The sequence below is a fragment of the Drosophila albomicans genome, chromosome 3, assembly GCF_009650485.2.
Source record: "Drosophila albomicans strain 15112-1751.03 chromosome 3, ASM965048v2, whole genome shotgun sequence".
Lineage (NCBI taxonomy): Eukaryota > Metazoa > Arthropoda > Insecta > Diptera > Drosophilidae > Drosophila > Drosophila albomicans.
This window is the reverse complement of record NC_047629.2, coordinates 10,007,063-10,025,931: the sequence shown is the minus strand read 5'-3', so window position 1 is coordinate 10,025,931 and position 18,869 is coordinate 10,007,063. Positions and strand designations below refer to the sequence as shown.

The following is an 18,869-nucleotide window of genomic DNA, read 5'->3' as shown; positions in this document are numbered from 1 at the left end:
ACATTTCTTGAGTTTTATATTCGATTATTTGCAATAACTTTAAGAGAGAGTTCCACTTGTAAATTAAAGCCAAGGTGCGCGTCATTGGCCTGGCTAATTAAAATTAGCTGCTGGTTGTAGGAAAAAGTGTAGTATACTTTTATCCGCACATACCCACACATATGTGATGGTATTAATGCACTCACACACACATACATATTTACCCGTTAGTTTCCCATTACTTGACATTTTCTTTGCCTCGCACTCGGCTCTGGCTGTTGGATTTTTTAATTTGCGTTATACGAGGAGTTTCCTTTTGACTAGCCCGCGGCACAACCACACACACACACAGTCACACATACACGTAGAGACATGGCATGCAGGCGAAAGGATACATATAAAGGGCAAGGAGCGGCGCAGCGTAGCGTGACAACCGCCAGCGTCGAGCAAATGTCACGCTTGACTCATTTCCGTCCCATGACGATGCCTCAGTCGCTGCGCCTGATGAAGCCTCCTCAATGGTTAGTGGCAGCAAGCAGGAGCCGCAGCAGCAGCAGCAAGGAGAAGCGGAAGCGGGAACAGCACCCGCTGGAGCAGTGCAAAGAAAACCACATGACAATATTGGTTGCTTGGCGGCCAAAACTGGGCGTGGGATTGAGCCACAGAGTCTGAGTGTGAATATATATGACTCTATCTCCTTCTCGTTCTCGTTCTCGCTCTTGCTCTCGCTCTTTGCTGTCGCTGTCTCTGTCGCTGGTCTCTTGGTAGGCAACCTCTCAGCCGGAAGCACTTGAGAACTTGCAATGGCCGTCGGCCATTTTGCGGTCTCGTGCGTCACATCGCATCGCATCGCATCAGCAGCAGCAGCAGCAGCAACTGAAAATTCCCTTCGTTTTCATTATGTTGCGGCTATGTCCTTGCCCCATACCAGCCAAGCGTCGCCATCGTTATGCTTCTTTTCAGAGAGGAGCCACGTCGTCATTATTGTGAACACCGTTATGGCCAGCAGCTATATATTCCAATTTGTTGTTGCTCTCGTTGTTGTTGTCGTTGCTGTTGCTGTTGTTGTTGCTGTTGTTGGCGGTTGCTTCTCTTCTTATTCCCTTTTAGCCAGAGGTAGTTGCTTTGCTTTTGTCTGTTAGTTGTGGGGGGCAGCTCTTGGGTGTTCTTATATGACCGCCGTCAAGTTCTTGTACCTTGCTCCTGTTGTACCCTGTAAACTGATCAAGTGGAAAAGTATGACACTTTAAATAAGTTGCAGATAAAACGGTTTGCAGGTATTACAATTGTCACCCAAAAAAAAAGTACTTGAAAAATCAAATAATTTTGGTTTGATTTAAGCTCGGATATTTATAGAATAAAAGGGCTTTATAACTTTGGGGCTACAGAAAATGTATGTAACAGGCAGCATGAGCCATTTCGACCCCATGAAGTATGTACCATATATACCATATATATTCCTAATCAGCGTCAATATCCGAGACGACATAACATAGCCATGACCCTTTGTCTGTCCGTCTGCCTATAAGAGATAGAGCTATACTTTTTTTTCGATAGCACTTGTTATAGATTTTTTCTCCGCCCACTTCTGTCCACAAAAAATCGAAAAATAATTTTGAAGCTGGAGTCACGATATATAATCATTATTAAAGTCTTTATAAATCCTAAATTTGGTTAAGATTTATATGATATTTGGAAAAAACGGTAGCTGCTTTGTACTCTATGGTATTTTTTGGGTTTATTGGTATGTTGATATATTGGGATATTTCAGTATATTTAAAGAAAAAAATAATGCCCTGCTTTGGTTTTATTAAAAATTGGTAGCAGATATTTCACAGTCAAGTATGAATTTAGGTTTAAATTTTTTAATTACTTATGTTTAAGGATTAAAACGACATAATTAAAGTATTTTCGCACATGAGTTAAGCAAATCCAATCCAAAATTTAATGAATTTTTTTCTGTGTACAGAGTATCTAATAGTCGATCACTCTCTATGTTTTTGGCTTGTTGTTTTGGCTGCGGTGCATTTCAGTGATGCGTTGACAAAAAGACTTGGATGCTATTTATAAGCCTAACAAATGGAAAAAAAGGTATGTGGGTTCTTGGCGTTGCAGCTTGATTGCCTGCGGCACATCTGCTGCAGTTCCTCAAAAAAAGAAGAAAAATAGAAGAAGAAGGAAAAAAAACAGTAAAGAAACTTGTAGATTTTACTTATATTTGCGTCCGCTTTTCATATGCAAATAATGCAGCTCTCCGCAGTGGCGCAGCAACAATAATAACAATAATCGTGCCACATTTAGATAGCGCATACAGTAAAAATAAAATAAAGAAGAAGAGAGAAAAAAAAAGGAGAGAGAATGAGAGGAAAATACAAAAACGCTTTTAGCCAATTGAAGAGTTTAAACATTGGCCAAGTATAAAATTTGTTTGCATACCAAAAATGTTAAGTTGCCACCACGCTGCCAGCGTCGATGCCACCAGACGCTGCCCCATGCCACAGCCACAGCCACAACGAGCCTCAGCCTCAGCCTCAGCCACAACCTCAGAGAGGCAGAGAGCTCAGCTTGAACCTCAGCTCGCTGGCTCGGCCGCTTATCTGGCGCTGCTTGCAACATTTGCTGCGGGCCTTTTTACTTTTGGTTTTTCGATACGAGAGCCGCCTGGATAAGGTAAGGAGCAGGGGGATGGATGAGGAGCAGCAACAGCAGCAGCAGCGGGTGTGCTGCATTCAATATGTGTGTGTGTGTGTGTGTGTGTTAAGTTGGTCGCAAATACTTTTGGCCTCGCTTGGTGTCGGTGCCTTACCGTTGCTGTTGCTGTTGCTTCAAGCCTTCCAGTTGTTGTTGCTGGCTGCCTGCTTTTTTGGCATCTGCTCCTTGGCCCTAAGCTGATTGTTACTTTATGAAATATTTGCAAGCAACTTTATTTACAATTTTTCGGTTATTTATTGTTTGCAATTTACGAGTATGCTTGAATATTCGTAGTCGTATTTGGTCAAGTCTGAGCAACTGATTTATCGTATCGCATTCGTGTGTATATGTGTGTGTGTGGGTGTTGCCATATTAAAATGAGTACAACAAAACACAACACAATACAACAACTCTCACTCTCTCCACATATGCATATTTGCACAAATATTTAAAGAAGATTATTCGAGTTTTCTAAGTACGAATTTTACACATTTCTTCGGCATTGCAATTGTTTTCTCTTGAACTATTAAATAATCCAAAATAATTAAGTTTGCTAGATGGAATGAAAACAAATTTTGTATTACATTCATTTTTTGATAACCCAATTACCAATGTTTAAAAAATAGAAAATGAAAATTACTCTTTCACTATCTAAATTAAGTTGAGAAACAAAATTTAAAAACTTTTATTTTGTGAAATTATTTGCTCTTTATTTTTCTGAATGCATTGCTTTCAAAATAACTGTTGAGATGAGAAAATGCTGCCATTTTATTTTCCATCTGCAACATTTTGATGGATAAGGCGCAATTAAAAACAATATGCAAAATGAAAAATGTTTTTCCGAATTGAACATGACATTTGCATTGAGCTTGGATTTCCTAATTAAGAGGTTCATGTTTCATCTTTCCTTTGTTTTTGTTTCGACTTTTGCAACTGGGTAATTGAGCAATTCGTTGCTGTCGTTGTCAAAATACAAATGCCTTTTAATTGCAAAATTTCAAGACTGGGGAAATATGCATTTCACATTTGATAAAGCCACCGACTACTGGCAACAACAAATTCCTTGTGCATTTCGGCAATGTAACATAATGAATGCTTGAAATAAAGTTGAAGTTTGCCATTTTCGAAATTTGGAAATACTTCATTTGATGTCCACTTGGGCAAATGCTTTTTGATTAGCACTTTTCGACATTTGTTTGCCTTTTGAACATACATACATACTTATATAAACATACTAAAAAGCATTGATTTTCTGACTCTCTTCTATTCATTCATTATAGTGATCACCACGCTGCCGTACTTTTGACATTCGAAATGCAGCAGAAATGTGAGTGTAAAAATCATATTTAGCCGCGAGGCGAGTTTCGAGCACCGAGCATCAAACATTTGACATTTATTTTATTTGAATTGTCTCATCAATTGATGTTGATGTTTATTTATTTAATGCCAAGTTTTACAATTTCATAAAATCCTTGAAAAATATTATTTTAATTAAGCTTTGTTTAGTTTTGTTATCCACCTCCAACTCCCATTTGGTTATGCCATAAATTGCAATTAAAACCAAATAATCCATCGGAGCAGCGCTGATTGCATATGTACATTGGCATTCAGAGAACACTACTGTCAGTCAATCGTCGTGTAGGGACAGGCGGAGGGGCTAGGGGCAAAGAGGCTGGGGTTGGTTTGGGTGTGCTATCGATATTTTTGCATATGGCTGAAAATGGAATCGGATTCTCTGGTCTATGTTGCCAGTGGTCAAAAGGCAACTGCAATCAAAATTGCAAATACAATAATATGAAAAGCACAATGAAATAAATTGAAATACCTCAAGCTATGTAAATGGGCATCCCAGCTACACGAACACGAACACACGCACTGAGGCTGACTCCACTCATACACACACACACACACACACACATACACACACATACTCTCACACTTATACTCAGCTACGCCTACACGTATAGTGCTCTCGTGCTCGGACTCGTTTGTATAGTTGGTCAGAGCAAATATGCACGAGACAACGACAACAAAAACAAGAACAACAACAACAACAACTAGTTGAGCTGGCGGGCGTCACAACAAAAAAGCTTGCTCTTCTCCTCCTTTGGATGCAAATCGAAGGAGTCTGAAGCAGACTTCAGCGAGTACACAACGAGTGGCCATCAATCACAATGTGAGGCTGAAGCTCCGTTAAATGCTCTATTAAAAGTGCTGCACAATTATATGAATACTCTTTATTGTTTTTTCCCACTTTCATAGAGTATGCAAGTTTCGTGTATGTATGTTTTGTGTTCCTCTTTTTTATACCCTCTACTCATAGGGTGGAAGGGTATTATAACTTTGTGCCTCCAGAAAATATATGTAACAGGCAGGATATATATAATATATTCCTGTTCAGCGTCAACACGAGGTGATATGGCCATGTCCGTCAATCCGTCTGTCTGTCTGTCCGTGCGTATGAATACCTAGATCACAAAGACTATTAGAGAAAGAGATATAATTTTTTTTGGCAGCACTTGTTGTGCTTGCCCGCAGATCAATATTATTTGACATTTTTGCCACGCCCACTCCCACCCCTACAAATCAACAAGAATCGAATAACTTCCATAATTTTGGATGTAGAGTTGCAATAATACATACAATAATAACTATAGTAGTTTTAATGTTTTCTAAAAATGAAAATTTGGTTGCGAGAGGATAAAAATTGTATAAGTTATTTGAGAAATACTTTTGGGGCTAAAACGCCTACTTACTATGGGTCTTTGTTGTTTTGGCTGACAATCTGGTATAATTTGTACTCTTTGGTATATTTTTAATACAGAACTATAGCAATATACCAAATATTTTTTTTTAAAAGTATTTTTAAGATATATTATTTTATATATTTTAAAATTAATACCGCACTGTATAGGTATAATATTTTGTATATTTAAAAATGAGTACCACCCTGTTTTGCTTTTATTCTCAATGAGTAGCGGGTATCTCACAGTCGATCACACCCGACTGCAGCTTTCTTATATTTTTTTGAGGAAATGGAGAAGGGAGCGGCTACGTAATCAGCATTTGTGGCGCTCGAGGTCATCCGCAATGTCTTTAGGCGACATCGTGTTGCATGCGGCACAGCAACGTTCTATAGCAGCTACAGCAACAGCAACAACAACATGAGGAGAAGCAGCAATAATAGCGAAAGCAAAGGCAAAGGCAGCAGCAGCAGAAGCAGCAGCAACGGCTGTGGCAGCAACAACAAAAGTTCCGTGTGGCTGTGACGACGACGCCGCTTCATCTTCCTGCCTTGTCCGTTGTGGCTGTCGCTGTCGCTGCTGCTGCTGCTGCTTGGCCTGGGGCAACATTTTGGGTTGGCTGGAATATTATAATTACAAGCGAAACAGGCCCCAGAGGTGCCCGAGCAGCAACAGCAGCAGCAAACGTTGTTGCCCATGACAACGATGCCAACACGACTGTGATACCCAAATGAAGCTCAAACTGAAGCTGAAGCAGCAGCAGGAGCTGACTGAGGCCCCAAAGGTGGCAGCACCAACGACGACGACGACTGACGACGCTGTGACAGTTCCGTTTTTTCTCTCTCTCTGCCTCCCGCTTTCCCTTACTCTTACCCTTATGCCGTCTGTCAACTAGCTTGGCTGACTGGGTTGGGACAGGATGTGCATGAATGTACTGTATGTGTGTGTGTGTGAGGTGTGCGTGTGTAAGCCAGTTGCATGTGCGCTTGTCTAGCAGCTGCTGCTACTGAAACTGGAGCTGAAGCTGAAGCTGGACTGATGCTGTGCTGAGGCTGGAGCTGTAAATGGAGCTGTTCCCGAAGCTGTGACTGTGGCTGCCGCTGCCGCTGCTAGTTGAGCTCTGACTGATGGCCATGCAAACATGGCTCGGTTACTTGGCCAGCTGCCGCTTCTGGGCAAAACGACAGAGATGTTGCAACTGGCGTGCGGCACACAGACTTCAACTGTGCTCCACTCTTTCTCCCTCCTTTACGTTTTGTTTTTTTTTATTTTCTTTTCTAGTGACTGCCACACAAATTAAGACTTAAAAGACATACAAATGACTTTAGAGCTGAGAAGAGAAACAAATCAAAAGAAAAAAGCCAAAGCTACAACAACTTCATTCAACTGATTTTCGTGTGAAAATTATTGAAATACATTTCCTAAAGCCACACAAAATGAGCCGAATAACGACTTTAGACGGTCTTCATATACTACATACATACATATACCATTCAACTTACGAGTACACACTCCTATACGAGAGACATGCCATTTGCTATTGGAACTAAGCATTTTCGTCGTCTTCGTCGTCGTCGTCGTCGTCTACCTCTAAGCGGACATTGGCGATTATCTTGTCCACGACTGTGAAATAAATGAGCGTCGTAGTCGTACTAAGGATTGCCTTGGGCTCATTGTTGGCGCATTGTTGCTTCAAAGAAAAACAAAATACCAAAGATAGGTTTCAATTTATCAGTGTGTGTGTGTGTGTGTGTGAGTATGCCTCAGAGGTGTATGTGTTTGCTGTATGCGATTTGGTCTCGTCTTCAAGGCAAACTGATTAAGAGCCAAAAAGTTCCCACATTTCATATTGGTTTGTGTCTGTGTCTGTGTGTGTGTGTACATCTTTAGCTGCATGTGGGTGTGTGCTTGCTAAGTATGCGTGTGTGTGTGTGTGTGTGTGTGGGAATGCCCTTAAGTTCAATTGAGCCCTTCGAGGTGTGGAAACTCTTCTGCGCGTACGCATTCAGACAACATCTCTGTATGGCTGACCTCACTTAATTATACTACTTAAGGATAAGAATGAAGAGAAATATACATATAGTATTTTATTATGATATATATTCTTACATTTGTTAGAATATTTTATTGGAATAACAGGAAAAGACAACTGAAAGTTTTTTATGTTAGAATGAGTGAAGGTTTATTTAACATTTTCTACCTTACAACATTAATTTAAAGCTGCCCAATGTTAGGGTAATAATATACGATTAAAAAAGAATTTATTGCAAATTATGTTATAAGATATCTATGAAATATTTATGTATCATATGTATACCCTAATTGCCGTCAGGTGTCTTTGACTTGAGATACCCGATACTCATTTTGAATATTATATTTTTAATTTCAAAATATACCAAATAAATATACCAAAAATACTAAACACACGACAAAGGTTATATTTGGTATATTGATATAGTACTATATTCTAAAAATACCAAAGAGAGCAAAACATATCAGATTGAAAGCCAAAGCAACTAAGATCCTTAGTAAGTAGGTGTTTTTTCCCATACAAAAGTATTTCTTTAATACCTTATACAATTTTTATGATCGAAACCTGAATCAGGAATTATACTGCACTGTTTTGCTTCTATTCAAAATGAATAACGGGTATCTCACAGGCGAGCACACTTGACTGTAGCTTGCATTCTTGTTTATTATAAATTTAATAAAAATCGGTTGTAGTCTACAACTTGTACGTAATCAGTTCGATTTAAACTTTTAGTTTATTTCAATAGCTTCTATTGATACGTTGACCTATCCAATAAAACATTATCATATTTCTAAAGATTGGATTGAAGATAAGCTTATCTATATAATTTTAGTAGATTATACATATGTTAGCAGATTAATCGAAATTGGTTTGTGCGAAAGTCATGAACTTTCTACAAATAACTTTATCAGCGATTCCTAGTACTCAACTTATCAGCGTTATCATCCAACTGCAACTTGGCTTCAACACAAAATTCTCAATTCTAAACTGTATTATCGACTAACGGCAATTAGTGTATTGGAGACTGTTTCGCAGTTAAGATCGGAGCATTTAGTGAACTAAAATGTTAATTATTGAAACGACATACAATGAGGAAGAGAAACTATGGCATGGAGATGATATGGAGGTATTTTATGATACTGACATAACCATAGGAGATGTTATTTTCAATGCACTCAAGGAGAATCCCAAAAATATATGTCAGGTAAAGGGTTATTTCATAAAGATGTTTTTCTATCTTTAAATTTAACATTTTATTTAATTCTTAGGTTTGGCATGAGAAAAATGAAGTTATTACATGTGAGGAGACATTAACAATGTCCATACGTTTAGCTCAGTACTTTAAGGATTCAGGATTCACCCATGAGCACGTTATTGGTATTTTGTCCCGTAATAATGTACACGATACTCACGTTATGTTTGCGTGTTTATTCAATGCCACACCCTTTCATGCTGTTAATCCGTTGTTGGAGCCGGATGTTATTGCTGCATTATATGCGATAACGAAACCTAAGCTGATATTCTGCGATGGCAACGATTACGATCTAATCAAGTCGATAACTCTTGAATGGAATCCCACAATTTGCACGCTTATCAATCACATTGCGAATGTGTCAAAGATTGAAGACCATTTTAGGCCAACGACCAGCGAAAATTCTTACAAGTTAGTAAATAAAATTGCGATTGCTTACACTAATATATTGATTGTATCTGATTTTACAGTCCCACAAAATTAGTGATTGGTGAAAATCAAACAATGGGCATTATTTGCACCTCTGGCACAACGGGATTGCCTAAAGCCGTGACCTTATCCAATGCTCAATTGGTACTGATAGGAAAGTGAGTGTAATTTAATACTGTAAATTAGTGTTGTTTAAACATCCTTCGTTCAGTTTTGATGCGATTCAACGATTTCGTTCAACGATCGATCACAATTCGTTTTGTTGACGATCTTCGTTCAATTGTTTTAAATCAGATTTGATTTATCTGAAGTGCACTATTATTTTTAAAGGAATTATTAAACTATTCAGTTTTATAAATGAGTTTAAATTTTTAAATATTTTCATAATTCTTTTGACTCTTATTTTAACGATTAAACACACACTAAATATCTGCACAATAGTGGAAGAAAGTAAATCGCAAAATGAAGACTAATCAAAAAATTATCAAGAACGTACTAAAGATCAAAAGAGTGAAACTGAAAAAAAATAAACAAAAGAAAAGAACATTGAAAACTGAACATGAATGAACTAATGAAAAAAACGAAAAAGAACGATCAAAGCGAGTTTATTCAGTTCATTTTACTGAAGAGCAATTTTTTCGTTCGTTCATGAACAACCCTTCAAATGTGTAATAATAATGGTTTATCATTTCATTTGCAGCACTGGTGGCACTAAGGAAGTTATATTCACAAACACAGCTATTGACTGGATAAGCGGCATTAAGACCGTCTTAATATCTACAGTCAGTGGAGCACCGCGCATCGTTTCCAATCAACTCTTTAGTGCAGAGCGATTAGTTGAAATCATTAAGAAACATGAGGTGACTGTTTGCCACATGTCAAATTGGCAGTTTCAAGACGTTTTCCATAGTCCACTGGCAACTGTGGAAAATCTATCGAGTCTTCAGATTATTACCTATGGCGGAGGTTGGGTCTCAACGAATCTGGTGCGAGCAGCTCAAAGAACTCTTCCCAATACTTTCTTTATCTGTCTCTATGGAACAAGCGAAACCGATGTTGTTGCAGCTGCCATAAATCCAACGATAGACAATTTCGTTGGCGGCTTATTGCCAAGGAAAAGTGTCAGAATTTTGAGTGATCAGGGCACGTATCTGGGCCACAATGAGATTGGTGAAATAATCATTAAGACAAATCAGAATTGGAGTGGATATTATGGCAATACAGAGCAAACAGCCAAAACTTTGGATTCAGATGGTTGGTTTTATATGGGAGATTTGGGTTATTTTGACAGTGATAACAATCTCTATGTGGTCGATCGTAAAAAGGATTTACTCAGATACAAATCATTTCATTATGCGCCCAATGATATCGAAAAGATCATTATGGAGTTGCCAGAAGTGCACTCTGTGTGTGTCGTCGGCATTCGCGATAAATCATACAATGATGCGGCTGGTGCGTTAATCGTGAAACAACCAAACAGTTTGTTGAGTGAACAACAAGTTATTCGGCATGTGGTAAAGCGTATTTCAGTGGAGTACAAACAGTTGCATGCGGGTGTTAAATTTGTGGACAGTTTGCCACACAACGTCAATGGAAAGTTATTGAGAAAAAGGGCAACAGAAATATTCAACGACGTACAAATTCCAAAAGCAGCTCTATAAATTTAAATGAGATAAAATAAAGGAGTAAACAGTTGAAGAAAGAAAAGTGAATAAAATTCTTAAGTTTCAAAGTTTTGGAATCATGGAAACATTTTTAGGGTAAATAAAACAAATTTAAAGCAAGGACTTTATTTTAAAATTGGATTTGAGTTTCAGAATTTTGTGTTTTTTTTATAAGTAAGAACTGAAAACTATAAATTAAATTAATGACAATCCCTAATCGATATATTTTCTTTATGAATTCAAAAAATGTGTTTCATTTGGTATGAACAATAATTTTGATTTTATCATAACATCAGAAATGTGAGAAAGCTTTTCTCTTGACAAACTTTGAGCATCAGATTTGTATATGCAATTAAGCTCGACTTAAATTAATAGACTTGGGATGAAGCAACTGAAATCAAAGAGTTGCCAATTTTGATCAAGTTCTGTTCTATTTCTTTTGCTTTTCCTCGCCGCCGGCGGCATTTCATGTGAAATATGTATTATAAAGAGGAACTGAGCTATGGGAAAATCGCTTGTGGCGATTTATTAGTAAAAAATGTTTCGTGTTTGGCGTCTGCGCGTCGCTCTCTTCGTTTTGTTGTGTTTACGTTGTAAGCTGTTGCTACGAGTTGTGGTTGCTGTTGTTGTTGCTGTTGTTGTTACTGTTGTCGATGTTGCTGCTGCCGTTGCGTTTCGCTTTTGGCCATGATAATTTAGATGCTGTTGTTGTGATAACAATACACACACACACACGTACACACGCTAGAGTTGCGAGTGCGACGAGTGCGAGAGCCCTAGCTCCAAAATAAAAAACGAAGTGCACGAACAAGTTCGATGTTGTGCCACCTTTGTGGGAGTCATGGTCGAGAGTCTTGGCCAGGTTTCGTTTGGGTTCTTCATCGTCTTTCGTTTGGCTTATGTGTGTATTTACGGCCAACGTGAAAGTAGTCTTGATTTATGGCCCCACAAAGCATCACCCCAAAAATAAGTTCAAATTATACAAATTGTGCCATATATATAAACAATGAAGTCTCGCCCCCTCAAGCTGAAGGATTAGCTCGCTGCGGGCTACGACATATCTATTTGTCGTTAAGCTCTTGTCACAAATGGCGAAAGGGTTGCGAGGTGGGACGCAATGATAACATAGAGTAATAAGTAAGCCAGTTTTGCACATCAAAGCATCATTTTAATTAACTGAAAGCCACAAAATATTTAAAAATCAAGTAAGAAAGCTACACTTGAGTGTGCTCGATGATGAGATATCCGCTATGCGTTTGCAATAAAATGTACAAAATTAATTGAACAAAATACTAAAAAATACAAAATATTACTTCGCTCTTAATATATACCAACATATACCAAATTCATTTAACAATAAATATTAATGTAGTCATTAAAAATTCTAATTCGTTCAAAATATACCATAGAATTCAAAATGTATCGAATTCATTTAACAATAAATACCAATGTAGTAATAAAAATACTACTTCGCTCAAAATATACCATAGAATTCAAAATATACCAAGTTAATTTAACAATATATACCAATTTATACCAATAATTAAAAATCTACTTCATTCAAAATATACCAAATTAATTTTAGAAGAAATACTAACTTTATAAAATACTTTGTTAAAAATATACTATAGAATTCAAAATATACCAAATTAATTTAACAAGAAATAATAATGAAATAATAAAAAATACTACGTTGAAATTATGCCATAGAATATAAAATAAAATATACTGAATTAACTTAACAAAAAATACTAAAGTAGTAAAAAATCTACTAAATTTTCAACTAAAGAAATTTAGACTTGGCAGCGTTTGACGCTGATCAAAAATATATATTGTACGTTTGCCTAAATTTCAATTCATTTACTTCCAATTTCTGTGGATACAGAATTTTAATACACCTAAGAGTAGCGAGTATAAATGAAGTACATCCTAGCTTATTAAATAATGTAAATGGGTTAAACAATAATTTAGAAATATTGAATAGCATGTGAAGTACTAGAACTGAAATTCCGACCAGCTTAAAGTGCTGAAACTAATAATAAAGACTCTTCTGTGTCCATTGCTATGTGCAATATTATTGTATCATTTGAATTTCGGTTTAGTAGTGGCCAAAAACTGCGAGGTAATATTTTTCTAACACTCGTGTGAGGCTAAATTTATGCATCGTCGCTCTCTCTAATACCATTTAGAATAACAGAAATAATTTATTATTTTTAACACTTTACAATTTCAGTTTATTTTCGGTGTCGTTTTTATTATCGTCGTTGTTGTTGTTGCTGTTGCTGTTATTCTTGCTGTAGGTTTTAGTGTTATTTGGGATAACAACAAAAGCGAATTGTTTGTTTTTCATTTGGTCAAGCGGCGTTTGCAATGGGGTTTGGGATTTTCGATGATGCTGCTGCGCAAAGAGAAACGGGGTTAGAGGAGAAAGGAGAACAGAGAACAGAGGCGTTTGAGCGCGTGTAGATTTCAACACTTACGCCAAAAATATGTATTTAAATTTATAAATATTTTACAACATTGCACAATTTGTGTGCAGAATAGCGAGGAAAACAATTGTGCACAGACAACTTCAATTTTTATTATTGAAAACTAACTAAAATATGTTCACATTTAGCAGGTGCATCACATAATAAAACCATTTCAATAAAATACCAGATGAACGCATTTTCTTCAAATACCGACGCTCCACATTAATATAAATATTGACGTCAAAATATAGTATATAGACGAGATAGATGGCAAGGCCCAGAGGCAACAGAAGAGTGAAGATGTAATAGTTATCTAAGGTAGAGTTTTTAATGTAGCATATCAAGTATACGTAATGTGGGAACTTGCCAATAATTTTCCCCGTGAGTTTAATCAGGCGCAGCAATTTTTTGAATGGGTTTATTTGCTCAAATGCTTTTCTCATATCCACTTGAGCTTGAAATTCAGCAATATCCTTCAACATCAACATGTGCTCATGAGCAGCAATCTGAAAAAGCGAATGTTAATTATTAAAGAAACTTATCTAATTAATAACTTACTGCTGCACTTTGCTCTAGATCTACCTCAATTGTTTCAGCTGATTGTATTTCCTTTAATTTCTTTGTCACAATCTCTATTGGTAGCTCCTTGGCCATTTGCTGTTCATTTGGTTGATTTTTTGTTGGTAAGTCAACAACAACATTTGATCCTTCAGCTGTGTAATATGTATTCTCAACCTTGCCATCGTTGTTATTAAATGTACACTCATGCCAAATTATCTCAGATTTATATTCTATATTTACACATTCATTTAATGCTTCATGTTGGGGACCTTCAGCTGGTGGTTCGATTTCATTGTCGGCCAATTGTTTTGACAACTCATAGAGCTCTTTGTTGGACGCGAAGGCACAACGCTCTTTCAGTTCTGGTAATTCAAGGTTTGCTTGCAGATGGTGATCGTTAAAATTATCTGATTTTACGGTGGTCATCTGCCCATCAGCTGAGAACTTTACAGATCTTAGGCACGTGTCTGATGAACTGCATTATGTATCAATTAAAAAAAGGATTTGGGAATACAAGTTAGTTAAGTACTTACCTTTTGGCTAAGAATAACTTATTTACGTATAACTCATCTGATTCATCTTGAAAGTTACGTGTTCTGTTAGTGAGATATAGAGTTAAGAAATATTAAAAGATAGCATAAATTCTACTTACTGCATCTGCCTGTGCATCTTGCTGGAATAAACTTCGTTTGCTATATAATGTAATAATGTTAAAAAAATATGATGAGAGTTCTACAATGACAGACGTATTTTGGTGACGAATTTGAGTTAAATATTTTCTGAATGCTCGCTTCAATTGCGCCTACTTAGAGCTTGATGTTTGTAACGTAATGTAATGACCAACCAATTTCTCGAATTTAAATCCGATTGAGAATTCACAGGAACGTTATGTTGCCAACAAATCTTCGACTTCTAAGCCTTAGCTTTGGCAATTAGCTGGTAATCAAATCGAAATTTGGTAGGATTAAGTTATTTATTAGATAATTTGCATTTTATTATATTTTACTTTTAACACTGATATTTCAAAGAACAGCATAATGTAATTATATTTTACTTTTACCACTTACATTTTTAATGGATCCTTTATTTTTGTAATTATAAATATTTGGCAAAATGAAAAAATTGCTGAATTATTTCAAAATAAGTTAATACATTAAGCTATTATAACCACATATTGTTTCAAAGTTGCAGTTTTCACATAGGTCGTACTGCTATTTCAATGAGCACAGCTGTAAATAAAGTTTATAATTGTATCAGTTTGGCCTATTTAGAGGAAGGATATAAATAGGAAGGCAACTTCAACCAAATCTAAAGTATTTGTGCACAAGTCACTTGCTATTATTAATCAGAATGATTATATGCTTTAAGTATACACTTTAGTCCTTTGGGGCACAGTTGCAAAATAACACAGCGGAGATTGAAATGTTGCCTTGTGTTGCCCAGTGATTTTAGTTGGTTTGTTCTTGTTGTTGCTGTTGTTGTTGTCTTCCTTCGGGGTGCGCAGGCGCAAAACCGGAGGCCATTTGCAATACCCTCTAACAGGTCGGACACACACACACACACACACACTTGCACACACACTCTATGGTGATGGAGGTCCTTCGTGCCCTTCGTACCTTTTGCGATCAAGCCTGCTCCGCCGCTACCTTCTGCCTGCACCGCATTGTCCTTGCCGTCCCTTGGCTGTGTGTCGTCCTCTGTCTCGCTCATCAAAGCGGTAAAGTCCTGGGGCAACATTAGCAAACCGAAGCGTACGGCGCGGCGGACGCGGTGGCGTCGCTGCTGCGTTTCACCCGCCGGCAGCTGAGTTTTTCACGCAGCGACGCTTTTTCGCCGTACAGTCAACGCCCGCTGACGGTTGCCCGTTGCCCGATGCCCGATGCCATCGTTGGCAACGCGTTGCCAGCATCCGCAGCTCCTTCAAGCCTTGCAAAGGGCGCAGGCAAGGGAGATGGCTTTTGGCTATCAGCTGTACATAAGCCTTTGTATATAGCCAGTGCCAATGTCTCACTCTCTCCCTCTCTCTCTCTATATATATAAATGTATATGTGTGTGTGTGTGTGAGAGACTATTCTGTACATACATAGCCGAGGGGCATTTCGTGCGGCGCAACTAAATGCACTTGTTGTTGTTCTTGCTGTTGCTGTTGGTATTGTTGCTGTTGCTTCCTTTTTTGTTGCTGCTGCTGCTGCTTAGCCATTGCTTTGCCAATGCCAGCGGGTATTTGAGGCTGAAATGTGCCTGCCACAGGCAACAGCAGTCGCATCAGCAGCAACAGCAACAACAGCAACTACAGCGACATCAACATCAGCAACTGCAGCTGACTGACTTCTACTTTGACTTTGAGTCGTTGTCTTCTTTACTTCCACTTTAATTGACTTTAAAGTTATTTCGACAATGCAAACACATACTATATAAACTCGTCCACCACAAAAATTTGTATCTGCAATTGTTTTCGGTGCACATTTTGCGCTCAATCAAGTGGTGCAATTATTTAACTGTATAGTACACATCGGGGCGCAAGCAATTTGATTTTGTTGTGCAACTGACAGTTGCATAATTTCTGCATGAATGCCACTTTCGAATCCAATGCACATACAAAATTCGTTTGTTGTTATCTCCATGTGGTGTGTGAGTGTATGGGTGTGTATGTGGGTGTGTGCGAGAGTGCCTGTTAATTAAATTGTGTCTAAACGGGCGCCTGACATTTGCGTTTTGCGTCTGCTCTGAAATTGCTCAATGAAGCGCATAATTGCATAGAAAACAAAGCCAAATAAAAAATCAAACTCTTTTGAGTGCAGCATTTATCAAATCAATGCGGCGTGCTAAACTAAGTGGCATACTTTATTTTTGGCTCTCTATAAAATTAGAGGTTGAGATCTTAAGCAAAGCTTTCTAATGATTTGATCAACGAAAGCAGTTAAGACTGAATATCAGTTTCTTATGTTTTCATTGATATTCAGTCAATTCAAAAATTATTGATAAGAAAACTGCGTTTTTCTGTAAATGTATGGAGAATGCAATATAGTCAGGCTATATTCAAAGTGTCTTTATTTTAGTTTATTTTAAACCTATGACTAATATCAGAAATATTTATAGATTCAATTCTGTTCACTTTCATTTTGGGATCTCTATTAAATTAGAGATTGATATCTGGAGTAAAGCTTTCTAATGATTTGATCAACGAAAGCAGTTAAAGCTAAGACTGAATGCTAATTTGATTGATATTCAGTTTTCTGTAAATATGGGATACAATATAGTCACGTTATATTCAGAGTGTCTTTATTTTTGTTTGTTTTAAACTTCTAATTATTAACGAAAACATTTAACAATTCAATTCTGTTAACTTTCAAAGTTTTTACGCGGAATCATTTGATCCTTAATTTTGGGATCTCTATTAAATTAGAGGTTGAGATCCGAAAAAAAGCATTCTAATGATTTGATTATATTTTCAGTAAATTGAGGATACAATACAATCAGGTTTTATTCCAACTATTTTTATTTTAGTTTATTTTAAACTTTTAATTATTACAAGAAACATTTATCGATTCAATTATACATTTTTGTGCTCAATGACTCCCTCATCGGATCATCGATATTTCCATATCGATCTATCATGCTAACAGAATACCCATATCGAAAATATACAAAATTGTCATACCAATTATGAGAAATTGAGTTAGCAAACATTAAAAATAAGAAAGAATAAGAAGTGGAGAAGAAACAACAAAATAATTACAGAGTATTTCTATGTCAATCTATTTTGCAAACTTAGAAACTTATGCCGCAGCATCTTGGCAAAAGAATGAGATGCGGAAACGCCGGCATAGCTTCCGTTATGCGGGTTTCGCTGTACTTTTGCAGCTGGGCGGGGCAGGAAAACTACTTGAATGCGACGTTCGGCTGAACAAAAGCCACGCTGTGGCAACGGGAAATTAAACGTTGCGGTTGCCGTTGCCGCTAGAGACGGAGACGGAGATGGAGACGGAGGCGTAGACGAAGTCGTACTCGGAATTGGAATCGGAGGAGTGCTCGTTGCCGATACGCCAACGTGGCGTATGTGTGATATTATTGGCACAGAGCAGCGTGCAATGCGACAATGCGACAATATATTGTTGCTGCCGCCTGCCACATTGTTGCTGTCTGCTTTTCATTCAGCATCGTAATTATGAGCAGCTACCACCACCACCAACCACTGATAAGAGCAGTCGAGTGCTGCAACTGCCACAAATGTGGGCAATTTTAAGTGCACAATTGTCGGTGGCCACAAATAACAAGCGAATACGACAACGGCCAGTTGGTCATTAAGTGTTCACTTTATGACCATTTCCCTGAGTTGGTATTAAGTGCAGTGCGAATTATCTTCAAGCCACTAAATTTGTTGCCTGATAAACTCATGGCGGGCCGGGCAGCAACCACCAAAAAGTTGGCCAACAATCGAGAACTAGAAACGTTTATGTACCAGAGATTTGGTCTGAAAGAAAATTTTAATTAAATGTCGCCGCAAACGATGCGGTAATTTGAGTCCAAAACTGCAGACACACACTCGTTCAAGTAGTTGCAATTGCAATTGCAACAGCAGCAACAACAGCAGCAAAAGCAACAAAAACATCACCATCAGCAACAGCAGCAGGTAAGCATTATTTTAGCATTCAATATGAAAATGATTTTGGCTGCCGGCTAGCGGCTCAATTTATCACAAAATGAAGCATGCCTCATCTGCCCCTTCAGCCAGCCGCCGTTGCCGTCGCTGTTGCCGTTGTCCAAGTGGCAGGTTGCACATGTCAAGCGATCGAATTGCACTTAATACCATTTTAGTGGTTGGCCATTGCAATTGCATTTCATGTGTCAGCAACGTTTTTAGGCGCCTTCGAGCTGTATTCACGGCTCTGCTGTTGTGCTCTGTGCTTTTGATGGCTAATTTATAGTCCATAATCCATAAGAAGAGTTGTCGTTGCTGTTGCTGTGCTGTCGGTGTTCACTGTAAGCCATATTTAATTTAAGCAGCATTTCTATGTAAACAGCAAAGAATGAAATCCTTTTTGA

At 37.7% G+C, this 18,869-nt stretch overlaps 2 protein-coding genes across 3 annotated transcripts; one reads left to right on the top strand and one right to left on the bottom strand.

Moving 5' to 3' along the window:
• Window positions 1-8,482: 8,482 nt before the first annotated feature.
• On the top strand, window positions 8,483-10,932 carry LOC117568811 (uncharacterized). The gene is made up of 4 exons (XM_034249672.2): window positions 8,483-8,650; window positions 8,715-9,109; window positions 9,169-9,285; window positions 9,828-10,932. Exons 1-4 carry the CDS (start codon window positions 8,510-8,512, stop codon window positions 10,786-10,788), a joined length of 1,614 nt encoding a protein of 537 aa, XP_034105563.1. The 5' UTR covers window positions 8,483-8,509; the 3' UTR covers window positions 10,789-10,932.
• A 2,421-nt stretch (window positions 10,933-13,353) lies between these two features.
• LOC117568466 (uncharacterized) lies at window positions 13,354-14,623 on the bottom strand. 2 transcript variants are annotated; one of them, XM_034249148.2, is made up of 5 exons: window positions 14,476-14,623; window positions 14,357-14,419; window positions 13,845-14,298; window positions 13,630-13,768; window positions 13,354-13,575 (listed from the first exon to the last, which is right to left on the bottom strand). In XM_034249148.2, the coding sequence occupies exons 1-5, from the start codon at window positions 14,490-14,492 to the stop codon at window positions 13,388-13,390; spliced, it is 861 nt and encodes a 286-aa protein (XP_034105039.1). In that variant the 5' UTR covers window positions 14,493-14,623; the 3' UTR covers window positions 13,354-13,387. The 2 variants fall into 2 exon arrangements, with proteins under 2 accessions (XP_034105039.1, XP_034105037.1); XM_034249146.2 differs by having other exon boundaries at window positions 13,821-14,298; window positions 14,476-14,619.
• Between the last annotated feature and the right edge of the window lie 4,246 nt (window positions 14,624-18,869).